Source organism: Xiphophorus maculatus, chromosome 1 (genome assembly GCF_002775205.1).
Source record: "Xiphophorus maculatus strain JP 163 A chromosome 1, X_maculatus-5.0-male, whole genome shotgun sequence".
Classification (NCBI taxonomy): Eukaryota; Metazoa; Chordata; class Actinopteri; order Cyprinodontiformes; family Poeciliidae; genus Xiphophorus; species Xiphophorus maculatus.
In genome coordinates, this window is record NC_036443.1 from 31373855 (window position 1) to 31398971 (window position 25117).

Sequence of the window (25117 nt, forward strand, 5' to 3'; positions counted from 1 at the left end):
TGCAGCTGATTTTCAAAATAAAAGAGAATTTGAGCAACTTTAAACTTTAGTTTTTAATCTTGAAGGTTTTTCTATTTCTATATATGTTGAATAAATATTTTGTTCAGACGGCCCAGATTTACGGGGCATTTTGAAATTTCCATGAAACAATAAAAAATTATTTTTTGAAAATTCTCCATTTTCAACTTGGGAATCTATTAATTAACAGCAGGAGCTTCAGCGCATCAAATGCGTTTTCAAGTCCCAAACTGCTGACGCCTTTATATACATCGGCATTTTCTGACAACTTTGTGCACAGGCAAGTGTTTGAAAGGCTCCGTTAAAACAATTCAGATATCTAAAAATATAATTTTGAGTAGTCATAAATGTACATCTATGTACATCTATAGATATCTTCAGAAATTATGGATTTTTGATCCTTCAAATGATGAATCCGGTGATTTTCATCAAAATATAAATTAAGAGATCTTGAATTCTTCTTTTTACTACTCAAACTGAATGCGGACGTTTTTTAAATGACCCTTTAGGAAAGTCAAAACATTGTGTCCCGTCAAATCCTGTTTTCTGTCACCTAGGTAACAACACCCAGACCTGGGGTGTCCAAAGTGCGGCACAGGGGCCATTTGTGTCCCTTGGACTGATTTTGTGCGGCCCTCCAACTGCAATTCAAAACATGATGGAAATTTGACCCGTCCATCACTACTAACATAATTACTAACACAAACTTTTCATCTTTTTATAACAAGCAGAAACTTCTTCTGCAAAGCCGACTTTGTTGCATCCAAATTAGCTTTTAATTGAGTTTTTCAACTTGGCTAAATATAGCAACAATTTTTTAAAAAAGTGACCCAAGTATTGAAATATAATTTGAAATTTGCAATATTTTAAAATTTTTATTTAGTTTTGGATCAATGAATAACTTCCCTTTCCTACAAAAAAAAAAATTAAACGTGAAGCTCGGAGAAAGAGCTTCTCTACTGGCCTCAGGCAGCAGGTCAAAGGTCACACCATAGCCTGTTAGCGTTAGACGTAGCGTCTAAAGTTGAAGTGTTGTGATTTTAATGCAGTCAGACGGAGTTATGCTTCTCCAGACGGTGATCAAACCACCAGAAGGTTTATTGCAAATCCAACAGACAGTTTGGGCCGAGAAGCGACCGCGCTCACAGATACAAAGAAGAAGAAAAAGAAAAAACATCTCAGAGTTAAACTGTATGAAGGCTACTGAACTCCAGGGAGCCGGATACAAGCGGGACTTTAGAACCGACCGGATTCACATCAATATACAAAACTGTCGATAATAAAGCGTCGACCATCGATCACAACAGAAATATTAACGGGAAGCTGAGTCTGCAGCTCAGAGGGTCAAATGAAGCATTTCTACACTTTTCCACATCACCTGATTTACATGTCAAAGCCTGGGCATGATGGGAAATGTAGTTCTGGGCAGTCCAGCAGTCTGGACTCATTTCTACACATCATTACGTCGTACAAAACTAAAGTTCTCCTTTAATGTTTACATTTATTCAACTTTCCTCTAATATTTTAAGATATGACAGAAAACTGCATCAGTAAATATTCTCCTTTATCTCCTGTGAACCAATCAGAACGAGGCTGAAATCCCCTGATCGGCCGACCTGACTCCTCCTCCTTCTCCGGCCAGACAACCAATCAGATTTCAGAATGAGGCGGCGGGTTCGCTGCTTCCTGCAGCTGCGGATCAGATCTAGGAGCAACTTTGACCCCTTAACCTTCCAAATAAAATTCATTTTCATCCCTCATCTCAACAATCTGGTGATTTTCTGCATTTTTCTTCCTGTCTGAAAAAACAAAGTTCAAAAAGAAGAAAAATGATAAAACTGACCTTTAAAATCTAATAAACACATCAGAGCTCAGACAGACGGAGTCACAGATGTTTTACATTAACAGGGAAACGCTGAACTGATGATACAGAAATAAAAGGTTTGAATTGATCGCTCAGCTCTGACAGGAAACTCCTGGATTCATCCAGATGTTTGGAGGAAAAGCTGTAAACATTCAGAAACATTAAAACTGGGATGTTTTTACAGGAACAAAGTGAAACTGAAGCAGGTAAAGGTGAGCGGACAGAAGCGGGAAGCAGAGACGCTGAGGAAGCTTCGGCTTAACGGCTTCCTGGTCCAGACACAGAAGCCCCGCCCACTCGCCTGGCCCCGCCCCTCAGCAGCTCTGTGCTCCAATGACTGCAGCCGTGACGAGGAGGAGGAGTCAGGCACCGAGCAGAAACAAATCTCCACCCCTCACGGTACCATAGTAGCTGTTACCATGGAGACCGGACACAAACACGTTGGCAACATAAGCCCCGCCCCCTTATTGAGGGGCGGGGTTTCAGTGAAATGTAACCGGGTGGGAAGGTGGTAGCGACGAATGCTATTGGTCCTTTTTCTTCTCAGGTTCTGATGACTCCTCTTTAGGCTCCTCCTCCTCAGATGACTCCTCGTACCTGCAGAGAGGGAGCCATGTTTGATTTTACCGTGTGATGTCATGTGACCGCTGGTCAGAACGAAGCTGATGGTTGATGTTGAACCATCAGAAACCAGTAAAGTCTGATTCACACCAGGAGAGTCATGAGTTCATAAAGCTTCATAAAAACTGTTTAGAGATCAGACCGTCCTCCTGGCTCTGCAACATTTCATTAAATATTCATAAATCACAGCTCCCTTTATGATTTGATGGTGGCCTCACTTCCTAATGAGCTAATGTGCTAAAGGTGGAGCTAATTTTTACCTTGATGCTTTAGCATTTTGGCTAACTTTGAAAATGTTTAGCGCACTTAGCTTAGCGTACTTAGCTTAACTCAGTTGATTAAAGTTTGATGTCTGTTGAAACTTTAGTTATCAATTGTTAATATTCATGCTTTTATTTTGAAGTCTGTTTACACAGCAGTGTGATGGTGCAGCAGATTGTTTACTCTGTACCCAGAATGCATTGCTGTAGTTCTACAGTAAACAGTTTAAAATCTCCTGACGTCCAGCTGCTTTCTGACTGAATTAGCAAAACTTAGCAGCTAAAAAACTGAAACTGAGTGAAAAGTTTGTTTTGATGAAGTGTAAACCACAGAGGAAGATGTGTAATGACAGATTTGATCCTGATGAGGGCGATATAGCACATGTCTCACTGTTGGTAACACGTTTGAAGTTAGCGCATTAGCGCTAGCTTTGGCTAAATACCAAAAACTTTCTGTTGGTTCAGGTTTAGGATCCAAAACTCTCCCGTTTTTAAACTTCATCTAAAGGTTTGATGGCGAGACGGAAACGTTTGGACTTCTGATCCAGTCTGAATAAACCGGGTACGTTTTGATCCTGGAGGAGTGACAGGCGTTCTTCCTGCCCAGGCGTCAGGGAGGTGGGGCAGTAAGGGCAGGGGGCGGGGCTTAGCTCCTACATGGAGGTAGGAAGAACACGGCGGTGTCTGGGGGAGGAGCCGGTTGCCATGGTTTCCATGGATGCAGCCAGGCTTGCAGGAGAGCCGCTGACAGTCGGGAAGGAAGTGATGCGCGGAGAGGCAGGAAGGACTTCCTCTGATGACTCGTAGCTATGGCGACGGGGAGGATGAAATGAAGAGGTGAGGATGAGGAACAGAAGAGAAGAAGAATGTAAGTTTTTTATCTCAAACTGCAAATTAATCAGAGTGAGGATGAGGATGATGAGGTGAGGAAGAGCAAACAGGAAAGAGAAGGAAAGATGGCGGCTGGATCTTCTGTTCACCGGTTCTGACCCGAAACATCAGCCTCATCCTCCAATCAGAATCCAGAAAACATCCAGACGGTCCAGTAGGAGGCGCTCCATCAGACCAAACATGACGGAACCGTCCGTCCACCTCAGACCCAGACGTGACGGTTTGAGCAACAGAACCAGAACCTCTGGATTTCATCTGCAGGGTTTAGGATCAGAAGAACCAGAGACCAGGATGGATGGATGGATGGATGGACGGTCTATAGAGACGGCTCTGAAGAGTTTCTGGATTTTATTTTTCTACCATTTAATGTTTTTATTTCAGCTCATTGTTATTGTTGATTATTAAGAATATTTAGTTTTTAAAAAGCGAAACCAGAAATGACCTTTGACCTTACGTATGGACAGATTGATCCAGGTTTATTTGTGGACATTTTCCTCATCAGAAGATCAATTGTCAGTACCTGGAGGTTGCCATGGTTACTCACCTGAACATCTCGGTGAGCTCTCCCTTGCAGAGCGCCACGACGACGGGGAAACCGACGCAGGCGGGGACGAGGTAGAGCAGGGCGGGCTGCGGCGAGAGAGAGAGAGAGAGTCAGGAACCCGGCTCCACTGAACCGGTCCGATTCCATGGTTCTGATGAAGCTTCCAGGCCATCAGAGCATCTGGCCCCGCCTCCTACCTGTGCGTGTTTGAAGGTGTGCATGACGAAGATGGTGAGGCCCAGACCAAAGATGTAGGCCAGGAAGCTGGAGTAGAAGTACGTCCTGCTGTTCTTCTTCAGGCTGCAGACAGACAGAGACATGAGGACACGAGGACGGGTCCGGACAGGTGAGCAGAGACGCTGTGAAGGGAGAGCGGGCGCCGCCGCCGGGCGCTACCTGACGTCGAAGCGCAGCAGCAGGGCGATGAAGATGCCCGGGATGACGATGTCTCCCAGTCCCAGCATGGCGAAGTTACTGGCCTCCAGTCCTTTCTCCAGTAGGTCCTGAGGAAACACCACTGGGAGACGGAGACTCGGGTCAGAACCAGAGCAGCAGGAAACAGGAAACAGGAAGTGCTCTGAAACGTCGACTCACATTTGATCGGTGCCTCGAACGACTTGGCCACCGTTACCATGACGTTGGTCCCGAACACCTGGAGGTCAGATCAGACAGGTGAGGGAAACGTTCCGTCCTACTGACCAGTGACCCTCTCCGGGAGGTCAGAGGTCACTCTAGGCTAAATAAAAGCAGCAGCAGACTGAATTTTCTGAGGAATATGAAGGAATAAGTTGGATTTATTAAGTTTATTATTAATAATTATCTTTATTATCAACAATAGTACTGATTATTACTAATCAGTATCTATTGTGTTTATTGTAATTTTCCTTAAATGTATTTTTATTCTGTATTTTAGATTCTTAAAACTATTTTTAAATAATTTTCGTAATTAACGTAATTTTATTTGTAATTATTAGGTAAATAAATATTTCTTAATATTTTATAATCTTACTTGACATCTTATTTAAAAAATGTTAATTATTGAATTTCTCTAAATTTCCTGTGGTGCGTTCGCTGACCTTCAGTAAATCACAGACCAACAGAGTGAGAGCTGCTTCTTTGCACAGCATAAAATTAATCTTTAGTCTGTTTTATTGAATTATTAACATTTAAAAAGTTGAATCTTATTAATGCAAAAATAATTTCTTCAACTCAAAGAAAATAAATTTGGGTACTTTTATTTTGGAAAGCACACACCACTATAAAACCTAACTTCCTTTACCATTTAACAGGATTCTCACCCAGAAGACGTCGTAGATGAACAGCCCCCCCAGCAGGATGCAGCCGGTACTGACGTTGTTCAGGTGCAGCAGCTCCACCCCATTCAGGGCGAACGCCAGGCCAAACACGTTATTGGCTATCCAGTGCTGTGATGTCACAGAAACAACCGCTGTGATTGGCTGAGAGCGAACGGCCAGCAGGCCAACAGTGGGACGTTGCGTTTACCTTTTTGAGCAGGTACCAAACCCCGACCACGCTGCTGATGAGCAGACACACCAGGTTCTTGGTGTCAAACTCATAATTCACTATTTCTGGAGGCAGAAAGAGAATCTGTCACATTTTGCTGGAAGAAAATTCAGCAGCTTTCTGAAACTCCTGATGCCGAACTGGATCAGAACCATCAGAAACGCTGCAGCCGTTTAACAGAAACTGTAAATATCTAATTTATCAACCGTAGTGCAGAAGATACTGTCGGGTCCAATTCACCCTTTACCAAACGGTCTGGAGGTGTTCAGACCACAGGAACCAGGCGAGTCACTGGCGGTTCTGGAACACCTGAACCGGCTCCGTCCGGTGATCAATCCGATGGACTCACCTTCTTTGGACTCTCCAGAACCCTGAGTGAACAGCAGCTGGTACTGCTTGTTGGGGAACGACTCTGGGAAGATTCTGGACATGGCAGGACTGGAAGACAGAGACGGAATTAGACTGGGAGGCAGCGGCGCTGGCTGACCCGATCCCGGTTCTGATGGTACCTCATGGTGTGGGCCAGAGCCAGGACGCCCAGGACAAAGAAGTAGACGGACAGCAGCAGGTTGATGTATTCCTGGGAGAACACCTGCAGGACGGAGCGCGCTCAGTGAGAACCGGCCGACCCGGCAGCCAAGCAGAACCGAGAGGTCCGAACTCACCTTGAAGAAGAGGTAGAGTCCGAACAGCGTGCAGCTGGCGATGATGGGGAACCGGGCCGCGTCCCGGCTGGTGATGGTCTCCGGGGCGTCGGCAGAGTTCTGGGAGGAACACGGACAGGATGACGGTCTGAGCAGAACCGGATCAGAACCAGATCAGAACCCAGCAGCTGCTGGACTGGAGTCCGTCAGCACCGTTAGAACACGGACATGAATCCAGAACCTGCAGACGGATGTGGAGTTCTGGCTCCTGGGTGACCTCTGACCTCAGAGAGGATTCGAGTTCGGATCCGTCTATATTCTGCTCCGACCCGTCTCTGGAGACGCAAACTGGGTCAGACGAGCGGGAGGATGGATTCATCAGAACCATCTGCTCTCAGCCGGGTCTCAGAACCCGCTGTGGATCCATAGGCAAAGAACGGTTGGTTCTGGAAAAACCCGGTTGGACACTCAGGCCCGGCGCCGGGCGGGGAGTTCAGGACAAACAGAACCAGGCAGAACAACGTGCATCAGTCCAGAACTACACAGCAGAACCACCACAGTTAGCTTCAAACAGAACCGGTTCTGGATCCATGGCGGTTCTGATCCACATGCAGACCAGAGAGGACGATGACAGAACATCTAGAACCCGGCCAACCGCTGGACCAGAACCACCTGGTACCGAGACGCAGGTAGAGTCCAACATGGCTGCCAGGCGTTTCAGGAAGTAGCTTAGCATAAACCGACTATTTTGAAGGACACTTCCTGTTCACGCCGCAGGCAGCCATGTTGGAAGCCACTGGGTCACACTTCCTGTTGAACAGAGCGGTTCCGGTTCTGTCAGACTTGCTCCAGAACCAGTGGCTCATCTCAGCCCTGATCCAGCATGAAGACGGAATGGGTTCCAGAACCTTCAGAACCTGGTCCAATCCACCAGAACCAGAGCGGCCTCATCAGAACCCAGTCCAGTTCTACAGAGATGATCCAATGATGTGGTTCTGGTGTTTAAACTGCAGTTTCTAGAAGCCATCCTGGTCCAACCTGGACCCAGTGGATCAGAACCACCAGAACCAGACCACATTCTGGAGAGATAAATCAGCCGTTTGGTTCTGCCGGGTCAAAACAGGGACACCAGTCTGTCCTACTGGGTCGTGGTTCTGGCCCAGAAATGGGCCAGAACCAGAACTGGGTCAAGGTTCTGATCCAGAACTGGAACCACAACTAGAACTGGGTCTAAACCAGAACTGGGTCATGGCTCTGACCCAGTAGAACGTCAGACGGGTTCATGTTGTGTTTGTGCCAGAACAACAAAGAGGTTCGGTTCTGATACTCACTCTGAACCCAGAGTCGTACCCACCGTCTCCGAGCTCCTGCAGACGGACGCAGAGACAAGATGGCGGACAGACAGGTGAGCAGACAGACAGACAGAGAGAGAGGTCAGAGGTCAAGTTGCAGATGACAGAAGCCTGGAAGATCAGCTCGTTAAGAGAAACAGGTGATGAACATTAAGCAGGAAGGAAGTCATGTGACACCAGCAGCACAGCCGGTCCAATCAGCTGCCTGGAAGCTGGGAGCCAATCAGATTCGAGGAAACACAGAGGGAGGAGCTTCAGTTGGTTTATAAACAATAGATGAGCATCCAACCATCCATCCAACCAACATTCAACCATTTACTCATCCATCCAACCATCCATCTTGGACTTCTCCATTCTTGCATCATAGAGGTCAGAGGTCAGGAGGAAACCCGTCCATCCATCTCCAGGTTCCTGAAGGACCTCTAGATGTTTCCAGACTGAACTGGATCTTCAGTTCCTCCAGGAAGTTCTGGTTCTTCTTCAGGCCTCCTCCAGCCAGTTCACAAACTTTCACCATATTTAATAACTCATTTTAAAAACTCGCTACAGTTTCAGAACCAACTCTGGTTCTGATCCAGATGAGCCTCACCAGCTGAGAAACAGTCCAGCTGGAGGCCATTAAGAAACACCCCACAGCATGATGCTGCCACCACCACCCAGTCCTGATGAACGGGGTTGAACTCCAAGCACCAAGAAGACAGCAAAGGGTCAGCGAGGGTCAGCATCTGGATCAAGGATCTGATGAGTCCAACCCTGAGACGAACCTGCCGTCACCTGGCTGCAGGTGAACACCTGGAGTGAACACCTGCTCTAACGGAATCCGGTCAACCATTTTATTCCCTTCAACATTTTATCTCCATTCCGTGATGATTTATGAGCCGCTGCCCCTTCAAAGACTGAAGTCAATAAGCGCAGTTAGCAGGAGATGCTAACCGGCGGAAGCTAGCGGTTCTACCCCCACGCTGGTCCCCCCAGAACCAGCCGGTTCGGACCGCTGCTTACCTTGGACTTGGAGCAGGTGACGGACCGCAGGGCTCCGAAGAAGATGGGCAGCAGGGCCATGACCACCAGGCTGCCGTAGGCCAGCGCCGTTCCCTCCGGGGTGGCCACGAATTTAGCCGTGGCGTTCAGCACCTCGGTCCCGTTGGAGTCCGTGGCGTTCGGGACGGCCGCGGGGACGGGTTCTGCCTCTGTCATGGCGGTTCCGGATGGAGGTTCTACAGGGGAGCTGCTGAGGCTGCTGAGGGAACTGGCAGGCGGAGACAAGAAGGAGCTGCGGGATCCTCATTCATCTACAGGAGCAGCTGAAACCTCGGTAAGGCCACGTTTCCTAAAGCAGAGAGGGGCGGAGGACAGCAGAGGGCTCACTCTGATGCGTTTCCTGCGTCTCTAAGGCCACGTTTCCTAAAGCAGACCCCAGAGAGGAACCGAACTGAGGAGAGGGCTCACTCTGATGTGTTTCCTGAAGAAAGATCGTCCACTGTGGTGTTCTTCTTGATTTTTTTTTATTTTTTATTTTTTTTACCGTTTAACGTAACCTACTGGTGTGGAGTGTGACTCAAAATATCTATTTTTTAATCTACATACATGATCAGTTTTCAAATTTTATTGATCAAATTTTTAAAAAAACGAAAAATGTGAAAACATTTACTGACTCTTCATTTAATATATATCAAATTAAATATTGAATTAATATTGTATATCCTTCCATCATAGATATTCCTGAAGCGAAACAGAGGGCTCACTCTGATGCGTTTCCCGAGTCTCAGTAAGGCCACTTTACCTTCAGCAGAGAGGGGCGGAGGAGAGAAGATGGCTCACTCTGATGTGTTTCCTGAGGCAGCAGAAGATGTAGACAGAAGGTTTATTCTACCTCCTAATTTTAATAAGCAACATTTTCTAATACAAAGAGATGAAGCGACGAGAGGTCTCACTCTGCTTTGTTTCCAGAGTTTGGCTAAATGTCATGTTTCTCATAAAGCAGTAAGAACCTAAAGGATTCTCATTGCGGTTCTGAAGGCCCATTTGTCCAGTTTAATTTAATTTCAGAGTGAAACACAAAGTAAGGAGAGCAGTAGATGAAGATTTATTGATGTTTGATCATATTATATCTTTCCATTTACCAAGTTTTGCTTTTTTGTCCTGTTTTCCCAGCAGTTTCCCTTCTGTTTGACCCAGTTTGTAGACCTAGTCAGTCACGTTTAATTAATTTACGTTGAAACTACTTTTTATGCATCTTTTATTTCACCTGACTCAAGGTCTAAAGAGGAAAAGTTGATCAGCTGTGGTTCTTCCCTTTGCTTTTCACTGTGACATGTTATAAAAATACAACAAAAACAGCAGCCTTAAGGTTCAACTTTACAGTTTTAAAAAATCTACACATTTTATTTCTGTTCTAAAAGTTCCTGACATTTTATGTACAACAGTTTCTGTACACAATCAGAAAAACACCTGTGTTGAAAAAAAATGAAAAAAACACACAAAAAATATAAAGATGTTAAAAAACAAAATGAACCCCTAAAATCTGGTTTATTAAAAACAATTATTCTGAAGTAAAAGGTAAAAACTTTAATTCCTCCAGTCTGGAGACATTTCCTGCCTTTCAGCAGGTCAGCAGGTCAACTCAGAGGTAAACACAGAGCAGATTTTAGTTTACAGATTATAGCTAATCTCCTATAGTTTAATCTTCAATTTGCTCTTTCTGTGGTAAAAATATGAATCTCCAGCAGAAGACAAAAACCTGACGCAAGAAAGCAGAACGTCGCTTCTGGCTCTTAAAGACTTTACATTTTGAGTAAAATCTCCTAAATGTGCTGAATGTGTTCAAAACTGCTTCATAAAATCTAACAGGATGGCATCTAGACTGGATCAGACGATCACAGAGCAGGAAAGACGAACCGGATGATGGCGCCGACGACCAGCAGGGGCGTGGCCTGAAGGAGGGGGGCGGAGCCTTTTAATCTCACCTCTATTGGATAGTGGTCGCTCAGTTTCAGCACCTGGCAGACAGAAGCAACAGAAACCAGAAACTGTGAGACGGATACGAGGCAAACAGATGAATGATGAAAAATACACACAAAAAAAATAAAAACAACAAAAAAAATGCAACAGAAAAACTCTGCAGCTACAGGAAATGGACGTAAAAGGGGAAAAGCCGTTAACAAAGTCACACCACAAACCATTGGTCCTCCTGGCCACTAGGAGGCGTCTGCCATCAAATCACATGGGATCAGTTCAGAAAAAAGATAGAGGAAAGAAGAAAAGGTGTTTGGCCTTCCTCCCTCGTTCATGTTGGAGGTTAAAGGTCGCAGTGTGTCCCACATCCGCCCTTCGCCCATTTTGGGTCCAATTTCCGCCCTTACACAACATCCGCATTTTTACAAACTTCAGCGAAGCGTATTACCCACAATTCATTGCTGCATCTGACGTTTTGAGTTAAAAGGCAGATTTATGGCAATGTTTTGTTGTTTTTTCCGTCTTTATAGAAAATTAAAATAAAATATCATGACAAGGAACATTAATAATAAAAAGTTTGATATGATAAACTGAGCAGAAAAAAGAAGAAATAAAAAGAATAATCACAAACTGACTGAGGAAAGTAAAACAAAATGTCACAAATACAAAACTAATTTCAAATCTTAAACTAAGATATTAACATGTTGCTATAAATATTGGGCTTTTGTGATTTTATTTAAGCACTTTCTAAAATAAAATGATTTCACTTTAAAAATGGAGGTGATTTATGGGAAGCAGTATTTGTGAATAAAACTTATTAATTATATCATAATTTATCTCCTAATCTCTGTTAGAAAACCACAATTTTTATTAAATTAAAAGTAAAGATGGAATAGATTTATTGTACAATATCCACTTTTGAACATTCATGAAGTCACAATTTTAAAAATGTTTATTGTCTTAAAATCTCAGTCACAAAACACAGGAACTTATATTTATTTTGAATTTCTTTTGCAGAAAGTCATTACAGGGAAACTTTATACATAATTATGAAATTAATATACTTTTTGTGGCAGTGGAATAGAAAGCTGTTTGGTTCTTATTATCACCATGATTTTTAAACCAAAGTTTTCTTCTCAGACCAGAGGAGCAGAAAACTGATGAATTTATTGTAACATTTTTGGTTCATAAAGTCACAACATTCATAGTTTCTTTAAAAAGGACATTTTAGTTCCATTAGTCTTTTTATTTTTCACATGTAGCATCAGACATTTATTTTATGTTTTATATATGCCGTATGTTTGTCCTGAACTTGATCTGTTATTAGCTTCACTTTATACCAAATTAACTTTGGTTTAAAAGTTAGTTTTATACTTATATATAATATATACAATCAAGAAATGGAGATATATTGAATTCAACAAGTCATAACAAAACAAATATCTCCAGCAGAAATACTTTACTGAACATTTACAATAATCTGTTTTATTGTTGCTCTGTTTAGCAGCAGGAGGCCCAAACAGACTGAGTCCATTCTTCACAGAGGCGCAGGGCGCTGAGCACCGAACCGGGCCGGACCGGACCAGGCCATCCTCACTACTGCAGTCTTTTACAATATTACTGACCAGCAGCGTATTTACGTAGGTAATATTACCAACTCCAGACTCCCCCTGGTGGCCTGGAGGTCTTCTGTTTTCTGCAGTGACCTTACATTTTTATTATTTGCTGTTTTTGTAATTTGCAGCATTTTTTGTGGTTTTTATTTTTTGTGTTTGTGTCTTTAAGAGTTTACATCATTTATGTGTTTGCAGCTTGTTTTGCTTCCATACAAAAACTTTATAATCCAACCACAAAGATAGAGGATTTTTATTGGGATTTTATCTGATGGAAACAAAGTGGTGCATAAATGCACCACTTTGACGTCCTACCTTCGCCTGCTTGAGTCTGAATTCTTTTCCGAAGTTGAAAACCATTCCAGAGAACGGCCTGATGGCCTGCAGGAAGGACTGTCCATGAACCACGATCCTGAAACACACACAGCCGGGTGGGAGGAGGAGGAGGAGGAGGAGGAGGAGGAGGAGGAGGAGGAGGAGGAGGAGGAGGAGGAGGAGGAGGAGGAGGAGGAGGAGGAGGAGGAGGAGGAGGAGGAGGAGGAGGAGGAGGAGGAGGCATCGACTCCTCAGTGAGTCTGGTCTGGAGAACATCTGCAGCCGTTTGATTTCTCTGTGGAACACAAACCTGTCGTAGGGGCAGTTGGTCTGGTCGGTGACGGTGGTGTCCTCTCGGTCTCCGATCAGCCAGGAGAAGTTGGAGTTGGTGAAGAGTCGGATGTTCTTCTTGTCGTCCCGGGTGACGTAGGCGCAGCCGGCGTGGAAATCTCCCAGGAACATCACGTTCTGAAATACACGGAGTCGAACCACGTCAAGAAACAACGATCCAGGCAGGAAACAACACCCACAATGCACTGGGAAACCAGCTAGAACCAACCAGAACCAACCAACTAACCAGAACCAACTGACCAGAACCAACCAACCAACCAACCAACCAGAACCATCCATCCATCCATCCATCCATCCATCCATCCATCCATCCATCCATCCATCCATCCATCCATCCATCCATCCATCCATCCATCCATCCATCCATCCTCAACACTTCCTCATCTGAACATGCCAACATTTTCCCAGGATCATCATTTCTAGAAGTTTCCAGCTTCGTCTATCTAACCTTTGACCTCAGAATCGTGAAGTTGCTGCTTCCTCACCGTGTTGTTCCACTTTGCGCTGACTTCCTCAAAGACGTCGTAGAGCCAGTCGATCTCCTGGACAGCCTGGTCCGGGTCAGTGTGGAGCGGAACCAAAACAAACTCCTTGATGTCTGGAAGAAAAGACGTTCAAACGGATCAGAGAAGGAAAATAAGAACCTTTTTAGTTCTGCTTAAAAATCTACTGACCAGTTTTATTGCAGCTGAAATGGACGGCAAATGGCGGCCGTACGAAGGCTTTACCTTTGTACTGGTGCTGACCCAACTGTTTCACTAGGTGTGTCCTAATCAGAGGGTCAAAGGTCAAGTCATGGATTCAAGAGTCAGACAGAGAACTAGGACTCACACTTATTTATAGGAAAGAAGGAAGGAAGGAAGGAAGGAAGTAAAGAAGGAAGGCAGGACACAAAAAATGATACAAGGAAACAAGGAAAGAAAAGGTAGGACACAAAAAACAAGGTAGGAAGGAATGAAGGAAGGATACGAGGAAACAATAAATGAACAAAAAAAGGAGGAAGCACAGGAGGGAGGACACGATAAACTGAAGGTATAAATAATTTAATAATATTTTAATTGAAATGTTAGTAAAAGTAAGTTGACTTTGTGTTTATAATGAAATCCGGCGTCTCACCTGTAGATGAAGACGTACTGCTGAAGGTCATCAGAGGTCTTCCCCAGACTTTGACTAGACACGTATTCATAATGATGTTCGTCATACCTCAACAAACGACACAAACGCAGCATGTGTCCACTGAACGCAGCACTTCCCTCCATTTACATCAACAGTTTCACATTTCTGCACAGAAACTCACACAAAGCGCCCGATCCACAAAATCTGTACACATTTTAAATATTCTGACATTTAAATTAATATTATGAGGTATTATAAAGTAATATTATATGTTACTTTAAACTGACCATGACACACAAGTAATAATTTACCTAAATTACTGATTTATAATTACCTGAAATCATCAAATGACAGCACACCTGTCTAAAGTAATGGGCTAAATTAAATATTTTTATAACACTCAGAATAAAGCTAACATATATCACTGATAATTAATTTAGATAAGTTAATGGACTATATTTATGGATAGACAGTATTTTATATTAGTTTATAACCCATAAAGCTGTTATTTATTAGCTAACCTGTCCACAGTTTACTGATGCTAACTAGTGTGCTAACAGTGGCTAAGCTAACATAGCTTTGGGAATCACTTGAACACTTTTTCTGTTTTCTGTTTGGTTTGGAAGTTGGAACCTGGAACTGGGAATAAAGCCACGCCCAGTTTAACAGAGCTGATGGTTTTAGCTGAGCATCAGAAAACCAGTGGTGCTTGCTAGCTGTTGTTACCAGCTAAATGCTACCAAGCTAGCATACCACTACTATATTCCCTAGTAAACACAACATTTAACAGATGTTGACTTTGCCGTGTGTATCATGGATTTAATAACTGGTTTATTATTTTGAATTTCATTTTTAAGCTGACGTGGCGGCCATATTAGATTTTTTAAAGTTGACTTACTTTTCCAATGTGGATTTATAAGATCAAATAAAACACACCAGATATAATTTGGCTGCAATAAAATGTTTCTGATGTATACTTTTAAAGGTCATAATGATATGAAACATAACAGTCACGTTAGTAATGACAGATTTTTGTCTGCCAGCATAAATAAACCCACAAATGCAATAATAATCAATAATGATGTGTTTATTGATTGGTTTTTAGAAAATGAAGCAAGCTAACACCTTTAGCATGAAGCCCCTTCAGGTTAGTAAACAGAGTAAATCCCAAGTTTTTTATTTGAACATATTTTCTTCTAAACAACCAAAGAAAAATAATTAGCCCTTAATAATATTTAAAATGTAACACCAGAAGGTCAGACAGAAAATGGTCATCCATGTTAGAAAGCAGCTCTGGGTAAACTGGAAACCAGTTTATGATGCACTTTTACATTAAACACAGTAAAGATTTCAACACATATCAAAGGATTGTTTTAATTTATCTGGTTTTACTTTTCTGTCCTGTCACAAATGAAAATCATTTTAAATCCACTTCTGGTAAAGGTACGAATAATTTAGTTTTTTCTCATTATGCAGTAGTAATATTTCAGTACTATTTCAATGATATTTCAGTAATATTTCAGTTTGATGCAGAAGCTCGCCACCCAGGAGGAACATGAAGGTTTCAGGAACAGAATAAAGCAGTAGCTGCTCCTGAAGAGACCAGGATTAGTGAAGGAAGTTAAATAAAGTGATTATTTTCCAAAAGGTTATCGTCCCAAACGCACTTAAAATCCACCGTACCTGTAATTTCTCCTGTTGGAGGCAGACAGCAGACACAGATCATTATTATCTGCTTTATTACAGTCATAATCAATTAGAAAGCACTGTTTGAACAGAAAAACCTTCAAGCCCACGTTTCTGTTTTTAAAAATAATTTTTTATTGCTGTTTATTCAAATTTTAAATGTTGAGTTTTCATCAACTGTAACTAACAACTGTAAAGTCTTTCAAACATGTAGTTAATCTACATAATGGATTTAACTTGATGATAGAGTTCCTGAAATAAATGAATAATATTTGAATTTATTGAGTATGTTTGTGTTCAGGTTGTTGATGAAGAACCGGAGGAGGAAGAGGAGGAAGGTTATTACAGTTCACTAAAACTAACAAAATAATAAAAACTGAATTTGAGAAAACCTTTTGAACTGAAATAACTGTTTATACAATCAACTTAAACATACTGAAACTATGGATATAATATCCTTGATTTCTGTGTTTATGATTTTATTTATTGATGTGAAATTTATTTATTTTTCCACTCAAACAGTTTAGTCAGCTGTCGGTAAATTACGGCTCCATTTATTCATGTATTCTCCAACAGTTCAATAACTGAACTTACTTTTTGAAATGGTTTCTTCTTTAGATTATTCATTACCCAGTCAATGTTTACATAACCACAAAACTAACTGAATTAGACACAAAGTAAAACTCAACTATAAAAACTAAAACTATTATAACCCAGCTTCTGTGAACGCATCATGGGACAAACCATAAAGTTTGTTTACAAGAAAGAAATATCTGAAATTGCAAAAACAAAAAAAACCTTTGAATATGAAAAGTAGTTTATTTTTCTGTTTCAAAGTTTTTTCTTTTTGTTTTAAAATAATTTTTCAGTTTCAAATCTTCATTTTCAGTTTAGATGGAGGAAGTGTGTAAACGTGGATGATGATGAGGAGAAGGAGATGAAGGCTGGAGGTGAGTTTTGTCTAACGAAGCACTAAATTAATTTAAAAACTGAACTCAAATACCCTCCGTGTAATTTTCCTTCTCTGAACCTGAACTTCCTGCATCAGGAGCCGTCTGCCGCCAACAGAGACCCTGACTGCTACTGCTGGATTTTAGCACCACAATCAGCTGCTGGTCTTCCAGAATGGAAGTGGCCTAATTAAAGTACGCTGTTTCCTGTGGACTTCATACTGATCCAGTTGACGGCACAGAAGTGAGAGCCAGAGGAGGAAACGTTGTGGGTGAGAAAGGTTTTTGGTTCTGGAGGGGAGCGTGGAGGCGTACCTGTTCAGCGACGTCACCAGAGCTTTGACTGCTTTCAGCTCCGGATCCACAACGTCCTGCAGGACGCAGATATCACAGCGGGACACGATCTGCAGAGGAAACAACTCGGGGTCAGACAGGAGGAGAAACTTAAAGAAAATACAAATAAACTATTGAAACAGGAGAAGAAATGTTTGTAAATGAAAAATGTCCCAACTTTTAATTGATTTTTCATGTTTTCACTAGTGAATTTGTGTGTGTCGGGGTGTGTGTGTGTGTGTGTGTGTGTGTGTGTGTGTGTAGGTGTGTGTCGGGGTGTGTGTGTGTGTGTCTGTGCGTTTGTTTCTAATACCTTGTGGGGACCATTTTCCTGACATATACTACGTTGTGGGGACCGAAGCCTGGTCCCCACAAGGGAAACGCTGTTTTTGGGTCAGGGGTCAGATTTAGGATAAGGTGTGAATTGAGTTTTGGTTGGTTAGGGTTAGGTATGTAATGGATAGGGTTAGGTATGTAATGGTTAGGGTTAGGTATGTAATGGTTAGGGTTAGGTATGTAATGGTTAGGGTTAGGTAAAGGTACGGGTAAGGTTTAGGCTGTAGAAATGGAAGTCAATGAAAAGTCCCCTCAAAGATAGCTGCGCAAACATGTGTTTGTGTGTGTGTGTGTGTGTGTGTGTGTGTGTGTGTGTGTCCTGCCTTGGTCAGAGTGTGCATCACTTTGTAATCTGCTGCTTTCGTCTTGTCGAACTTCTGGATGTTGTAGGAACAGATCCTCAGTCCTGCTGCTCCTCCGATCATCAGGCTGCAGAACGAAAGCAGGACGAGGCGACCAACGCTGGAAGAGCGCCCCCTCATGGCTGGATCTGAGAAAGCAGCAATGACACACAGCTGATTTTGGAACAACGTTTCCTCCAGTTTTGATCCGTTTTCCTCTTGGGAATAATCTTCCTCTCTGGAGGAAGATGGGCCAGTTTAGAGCTGACCTTTGACCTTTCCCCAGTTGCTCCTCAGGGGTCATTGCTGAAGTCTTTCCAGCCTGTCGTTGTGCTAACCTGCTGTTTTAGATGTGCTCTGCTTGATGACGATCAGCTACTCAATGACACAGAACTGCTGGCCTGAAGTCAGGCCTAAACAGCAGGGTGTACTTACTCTTTCCATCTGTTGTGTTTTTTAGAGGCACAACAGCCTAAAGACAAAATCGTTTTAGTTTAATTAAGCTCAGAAAAATCAAACACCAGACCTGAAACAAGGTGTGTGAGGAGGAGTATAAAAGTTAAATTATTACGACTTCAACATGTTTTTACTGAACTAAGAGTGAAAAAGTAAAAAGTCTGAACTGAGTGACTGATCAAATCATCAATCATGTAATATTAAAGACAGACGAACATATAAAGTTAAATTGACTTTTTCTGGTATTGTAAGAACCAAAATGATAATAATTCACAAAACAAAAAATAAAATCAGGTAAAATAAAATGTTTCCAAATCAGTTTCAGAACCTGCAGGCGAGTCTGGAGGGTTTTGGCTCCAACATGTTTGTTTTTCATTCAGTGGGGAGAAAATCCAGAAATTCAGAGACACTTCATAATAGAATTACTCTAAATAAAAATACTCCTAAAAGTTTATTTCATCAAAAAGTTACTCAAATGTAATTGAGTAAAAGTTTCTGGGTTTGTGTTTTCAGCCTGCAGGTTAGATGTGATGCAACGTTCAGAAAGAATCAGGGACAAAATGTTCCTACGACGACAAGCAGAGGCGCCAGCGTCAGTTCCAATCTTTTCTTAGGAAGCATCACTTAAGGAGAAACTATTTCTGTGCAGGACGAATTCCTGCCAGCTTTGAGAAACATTAACTCTGCTCTGCTTTCCTTCACTTATTAACTCAGGAAGCTGCAGCGACGTGCGACAGACTGGAGTGGCTGCAGGCAGAAATAAAAACCTGTTCAGCAACGTCAGATTTCTGCGAAGCGCCTGATTCACAAAGCCGGACTCCAGATAAACCATCTGAACCCAAAACTACCGAAACAATGAGGCCGTTTGCTCACATCCAGGCTGAATGAAACCGGCTCCTGCCATAAAAACGTTTCACTAATGACTCAGAAACCAGAAACTCCAAACACAAGATTTCATCCAGAAACATAAAACTGAGGGAACGAGTTCCTAAAGAAACAGGAAAGAAAGAGATCCAGAAACATCTTGATGACACTTAAAGATGTTTACAGGTGGATCGTTGCTGCTCATGTGACCGTGGGGCGTTTAAAGGGCCAGAGTCACGGTTTCCATTTTATAGCACAATACAGTAACTATGTCGTAAAAATGCTGTTTATATCCAACATGACTTAAAAAACATTTAACTTCCTGGTTAACGCTTTGAAATTGGGCCTCTGTCTCTTTAAGAACTCCTGCTCTCTCTGAAGCTCCGCCTCCAGGAAGTCATCCAACATGGCTCCTCTATTAACCCTTTAAAGTTTCTACCAGCGTCGCTCTGAGCAGCAGCTCAGCAGCTGTTTGCTAATCGCTGCTGGCTAGTCTGAAGGAGCTGAGAGGGGGCGGAGCTACGGCTCGGAGGCGGGGCTAGGCCCACTAGGTGTTTAACAGCTGACTGGTTGCCATGGAGATTAGAGGATTGCATGAAAGAATCAAGACAAAACTTTATTTTGTAAATAACACTTCAGACTCAACTGAAGATATGTTAAATATCCAAAAATGATTAAAAAAATAAAACCCACCATGAATAAAATGGATTATGAAGTTTCTGTAAACATTTAGAAAATTTCAATTGATCAATTTAGCAATAAATTGATCAATTGATCAGTAATTAGTCTTCTCTTAATTAAAGAATTAACCTGCAACAATAACAGGTCAGTTTTGCATTAACATCAATCTAAAATCTGGAATCAATAATGAACATAAAGTCAGTCTCTCTGGTCCAGACATGAACGGATCAGAACCGTTTGGTTCATATTACAGAAAACGTTCCAGGGAACTCAAAGTTCCTTTAAATCAGGAAAACGCTCAAGTTCAGAGTAATCAATGGAGCATTGATTAGTTGATCAGAATTGATGATTCTGGTTTCCTGTTTACCAACTGATTGATTGATTGATTGATTGATTGATTGATTGATTGATTGATTGATTGATTTCTCTAGTGTGTTTTAGTCTTGGTCCCTGAGAAACGTTGAAAACCCAGAGAGAAGAGAAGCAGACATGTTTGGTGAAATGATTGGTTGCTCTGTTAGACCTCTGGAGGATTGACCAATCAGGCGACGGCGCCATCTTGGATGCAGAAGAAGAAGCAGAGCCAGATGTCTGGTTCTTCATTAGGCACCATTTTACTGAAGCAGCAGCAGAACAGAAGCTGGAGGTTTCTCCGTCAGGTTTCGGGCTTGTTGATCTCCGTCTGCCCCTCCCAGCCGCAACCAGCTGGCAGAACCGGTGGAGCAACTTTTATTCAGGGCAGCCCTCTGCAGAGCAACACCTGTGACCGACCGGAAAGCAGCAACAACCTTCAAACGGACCAAGAGAGCCGCCGCCGGCTCTGATCCAACACACACTTTAATTGGTACAACCAGTGGGAAGCTAATTTTAGACTGTGTGTGATTCAGGGTTTAATGTTGTTTTGGTGTTTTTAGCACTTCCTCCCACAGCAGGGTTTAATAACATGATAACATCACAGCGTTATGAAATAAAATCAGCAGCTGTGACTCAAGAGCATGAAAACATGACAGAGTTTGTGTCTGTAGTTCAAACATGAACCAGTTATGGATGGAGGTCCAGAGTTTCTCCCTGGGAGGCCGTGAGGAGAAGCTGCTGCTGGGCTCAGTGACGGCTCTCCGATAGCCTGCTGAGTCAGCATGTTGACTCTGCTCAGGGTTTCATGGACCTGATGCTGTGGTCATGTGATCGTCCTCCCACCCTGCACTGATTCATTCCCAGGTGAGACACACCTGCAGCAGCTGGACAGCTGGAGCCGCCCAGGAAAACATCCAACCCTCCATTTCTGGAGTCTGGAAACAGTTTTCAGAAAATCACTTGGTCTCCAGATGATAAGAACCTGCAGAGCTGTTCTCAGTGTCTGAGCCAAATGAAGGAGGTTCCACTGCAGCATGTCACGATTTTAACTTCAAAATGTTTTACAGTCAAACAGCATCAGGAAACGGATTTGGTCCAAACTATTCATAATTCACTTTTTCTTTTACCACATTTTAAGAGTTTGATTAAAATTCACAACAAATGGATGGAAACATGGATGCTGAGTTTCCTGGTCTTTATTCTGATTGATTTAAATGTGTATTTAAATTTAAATGTGTATTTAAATTTCTGCTGATACGTGAAACAGATCTGATCTACGTCAGAAAATCATTTGTCGTCTCCTGTTTTGACTGGAAGCTCCGCCCATCAGGCGACGTGTAAAAACTTATTGACATATTTATCAACTTTTCAGAAAGAATAACTGTCTGCTGATATTAAAAATTGGTCTGAAAACTGCAGCCAGCGCTCCGCTGCAGCTGAGAATGTTAATGAAACATTTCCTGGTTTGTTTCCGTTTGGAGTTTTATTTCATTTAAATTGTCCAGTTTGGTTAAACATGTTGAGTCTTTTCTGCTGCAGCTGGATGAGCTGGACTCGTTTTTCGTCAACAGATTCTGCAGAACCACGCGGAATATCTGAAGACCCGATGCTGCAGAACAAAGACCCGATGCTGCAGAGCAAAGACATGATGCTGCAGAGCAAAGACCTGATGCTGCAGAACAAAGACCCGATGCTGCAGAGCAAAGACATGATGCTGCAGAGCAAAGACCTGATGCTGCAGAACAAAGACCCGATGCTGCAGAGCAAAGACATGATGCTGCAGAGCAAAGACATGATGCTGCAGAGCAAAGACCTGATGCTGCAGAACAAAGACCCGATGCTGCAGAGCAAAGACATGATGCTGCAGAGCAAAGACCCGATGCTGCAGAGCAAAGACCTGATGCTGCAGAGCAAAGACCCGATGCTGCAGAGCAAAGACATGATGCTGCAGAGCAAAGACCTGATGCTGCAGAGCAAAGACATGATGCTGCAGAGCAAAGACCTGATGCTGCAGAGCAAAGACATGATGCTGCAGAGCAAAGACATGATGCTGCAGAGCAAAGACCCGATGCTGCAGAGCAAAGACCTGATGCTGCAGAGCAAAGACATGATGCTGCAGAGCAAAGACCTGATGCTGCAGAACAAAGACCCGATGCTGCAGAGCAAAGACCTGATGCTGCAGAGCAAAGACATGATGCTGCAGAGCAAAGACCTGATGCTGCAGAACAAAGACCCGATGCTGCAGAGCAAAGACCTGATGCTGCTTGTTGAAAAGAGGAAAACTCTTTTCACCTGCTGCGACGTGATTATAGATCAGCTCAGAACGAATTCTGGAGCGACTGCTCTCCATCGCAGGATTAACATCTAACGGAGTTCAGCTTCTATGAGTCGTAAATCTGGAACAAACTTCCAGAAAACTGCAAAACAGCCGGAACACTGAGATCCTTAAAATGAAGGCTAAACGCCCAGCTGGTGAGAGCTGCTTCCGATTGATAATCACTGGAACATTGGTTTTGATGATGTGATGTTTGTTTTTATGACTGTCAAAATAATCAACAAATCGATAAATCAATATTGCTCAATAATTTCCATTTGTTGTTTTTCTCTTTCCACCAGAAACTGGGTGATAAAAGTCTTCAGTCTGCTGCTTTGGCCTGAACTAAACCTTCTTTGAAGGATAATTTTGTTTACAGATTCATAAAATGTTTTATTTACTTTGGATATTAAAATGTCTTCCAGTTTAAATGTTCATTAGAGTTTAACGTTTATTCATTTTGACAATGAGTTGCTGTTATATTTCTGGAAAACTTTCTCAGGGCAACAATATTATTGTTTATCACAATAACTTCTGGGATAATTTATCGTCCAGAAACATTTATTATTATCGGCTGTTACTGATGTTCTCAATTTGTGACTCTATTTTGTTTTTATCTCTTTTTATTTTTGTGTTTTTATGATGTAAACACTTTGAAATGTCTTGTTGTTGAAATGTGTTACATAAATAAACTCGATCGATCGATTGATTGATTGATTGCAGCTTTTCTCGACCCTTTCTGAATTTTGTTCCAGTGTTGGCTCAGTAGAGATTAAGTTATGAAGATGCTGTATTAATGTTACATGATCTCTGCAGTCACTCGTCGTTTCAAACAAAACCAACATGAAGCATCCAGTCGTTTCCCTGAACGGATCCTCAACACAAACACGGCATCTGGCAGCATCACGGCTCTGGGATCCTGACCACATCAGGCATCAAAACAGAAACTCCTGTTGGCTCAACAAGCCATCATCCGTTACCGTGACGAATCTGATCACATTCAGGTTGTTATGGTTCCAACACGCCTCAAAGCGGGTCACAGCCAGTCTGAGCTGGAATAACATTTATCCACTTTATGAATTTGCAAAAGATTTGAACGTAAAAGTTGGTGCAAACACATAAAATATGAAGTGGAGGAAGAATATTTAATATTTCAACTGCCAGACAGAATTTGAGCAAATAATTAACTTTAAACATTTAAAATAACACATGCACTATTTTCCCCCTGTCCGGGACACTAGACCTCTAATCCTGTTCTTTGTAACCGTCTTTATGTGTGTCTGAAGGTTCAGGTCAGAGTTCATCACCACATATATTTCACCAACAAGTTAAAACTTTTAGAAATATTGAGGATAACTCGCTGATGTTCCTGGAATGTGAAAACGATCCGTTCTCTTTCCATTCAGATGTTTCAGCCGAACAGATTCAGATGTTTCGACATTTTGAGCTGATTCTGTGACCTGGCAGTCCGCCTGCTGCCAGCTGCATGTCTTCCTGTTTCCTGTCTATCTGAAGCCACCAGATGTTGGTTTAACACAAACCAACAGGCTCAACATTTCAGACCTGCTCAGTCAGGAGGCAAGAAGAACTTCTCCACTCAGAAACTTATAAAAAACACGCTGAAGACGCCCACCTCCAAAGAAACCCAGTTTATAACGTCTGCCCCAGTACATCTTACTGGTCCCGACCCAGTAAACGGCTCTGATTCTCTTACCTGCTCAGGTGAGACGCGGGACGGTGAAATGTGTCAACAGCAGAAACTCTGAGTTTCATCTGATGGGTGGAGGCTCCGACCTGACAAGGTGGAGGCTCCGCCCACTGCGGACTGCGTCAGGTTAGCCACGCCCCCAACCCTCTCTCCGCGGTGATGCATTCAATGCTACAAAAAACAACAACTTTCCAGTGACTTACTGAGGTCATTTGGTGACATGAGCAGCAGATTTGAATGTAAAAGTTGGTGCAAACAACAAGAACAAAACCTGGCAACAAGCGGAGGAAGAAGATGTAATATTTCCACTGCCAGATTGGATTTTAGCACATTTATAGTTTTAATAAGATTTACAGAAATGAGTAAAAATTCAAGTCAAGTATCTCAGTTGGATCTTTTTAAATTTATGGACATTTATGAGTTCAACTACTTCAAAAATAAATATATCTTCAAAATTAACCATATATATATAACTAGAGAAATACCAGGGCCTCAGGGAGGAACTGGAGAGGGCCTGGAAGGTGAAGACCACAGTGGTGCCTGTGGTCATCGGGGCCCTCGGGGCAGTCACCCCAAAACTGGACCAATGGCTACAACAGATCCCAGGAACAACATCAGACATCTCAGTCCAGAAATGTGCAGTCCTTGGCACAGCCAAGATACTGCGCAGAACCCTCAAGCTCCCAGGCCTCTGGTAGAGGACCCGAGCTCAGAGGATAAGAACCACCCGCCGTGGGTGAGAAGGGAATTTTATATATATATATATATATATATATATATATATATATATATATATATATATATATATATATATATATATATATATATATATATTACTTTAATGCTATCGAATTGTTTTTATTTAAAGGATGATGTAAATCTATGTCAAAAATAAAAAAACATAATTAAACAAAGACCTGGAAAATAAATAAGGAATATAAATAGAAGAAATATTTAAAATTAAATGTTTCTGCACTAAATTAAATATAAAATAAATTAGACAAATACAGCATGTAAAAGAAATTA

At 42.3% G+C, this 25117-nt stretch overlaps 2 protein-coding genes and 1 long non-coding RNA gene across 7 annotated transcripts; 1 reads left to right on the plus strand and 2 right to left on the minus strand.

Annotated features, from left to right (window-relative positions):
- Nucleotides 1-1077: 1077 nt before the first annotated feature.
- hm13 (histocompatibility minor 13) lies at nucleotides 1078-9057 on the minus strand. 4 transcript variants are annotated; one of them, XM_005804964.3, is made up of 12 exons: nucleotides 8721-9055; nucleotides 7698-7733; nucleotides 6388-6486; nucleotides 6232-6314; nucleotides 6072-6160; nucleotides 5702-5787; nucleotides 5497-5622; nucleotides 4793-4850; nucleotides 4595-4715; nucleotides 4396-4498; nucleotides 4199-4284; nucleotides 1078-2479 (listed from the first exon to the last, which is right to left on the minus strand). In XM_005804964.3, the coding sequence occupies exons 1-12, from the start codon at nucleotides 8913-8915 to the stop codon at nucleotides 2407-2409; spliced, it is 1155 nt and encodes a 384-aa protein (XP_005805021.1). In that variant the 5' UTR covers nucleotides 8916-9055; the 3' UTR covers nucleotides 1078-2406. The 4 variants fall into 4 exon arrangements, with proteins under 4 accessions (XP_005805021.1, XP_005805022.1, XP_005805019.1 ...); XM_005804962.2 differs by lacking the exon at nucleotides 1078-2479 and adding an exon at nucleotides 2486-3570 and having other exon boundaries at nucleotides 8721-9057; XM_005804965.3 differs by lacking the exon at nucleotides 7698-7733 and having other exon boundaries at nucleotides 8721-9053.
- Nucleotides 9058-9137: 80 nt separating this feature from the next.
- Nucleotides 9138-17013, plus strand: LOC111608818. The gene is made up of 4 exons (XR_002752865.1): nucleotides 9138-9203; nucleotides 9435-9580; nucleotides 12178-12317; nucleotides 16644-17013. It is a non-coding gene; the product is annotated as an uncharacterized LOC111608818 (long non-coding RNA).
- On the minus strand, nucleotides 10076-24177 carry LOC102228212 (deoxyribonuclease-1-like 2). 2 transcript variants are annotated; one of them, XM_023334927.1, is made up of 10 exons: nucleotides 24098-24177; nucleotides 17697-17863; nucleotides 17020-17108; nucleotides 15752-15763; nucleotides 14069-14155; nucleotides 13627-13721; nucleotides 13438-13550; nucleotides 12912-13069; nucleotides 12602-12698; nucleotides 10076-10717 (listed from the first exon to the last, which is right to left on the minus strand). In XM_023334927.1, exons 2-10 carry the CDS (start codon nucleotides 17853-17855, stop codon nucleotides 10595-10597), a joined length of 933 nt encoding a protein of 310 aa, XP_023190695.1. In that variant the 5' UTR covers nucleotides 17856-17863; nucleotides 24098-24177; the 3' UTR covers nucleotides 10076-10594. The 2 variants fall into 2 exon arrangements, with proteins under 2 accessions (XP_023190695.1, XP_005805038.1); XM_005804981.2 differs by lacking the exon at nucleotides 15752-15763.
- Between the last annotated feature and the right edge of the window lie 940 nt (nucleotides 24178-25117).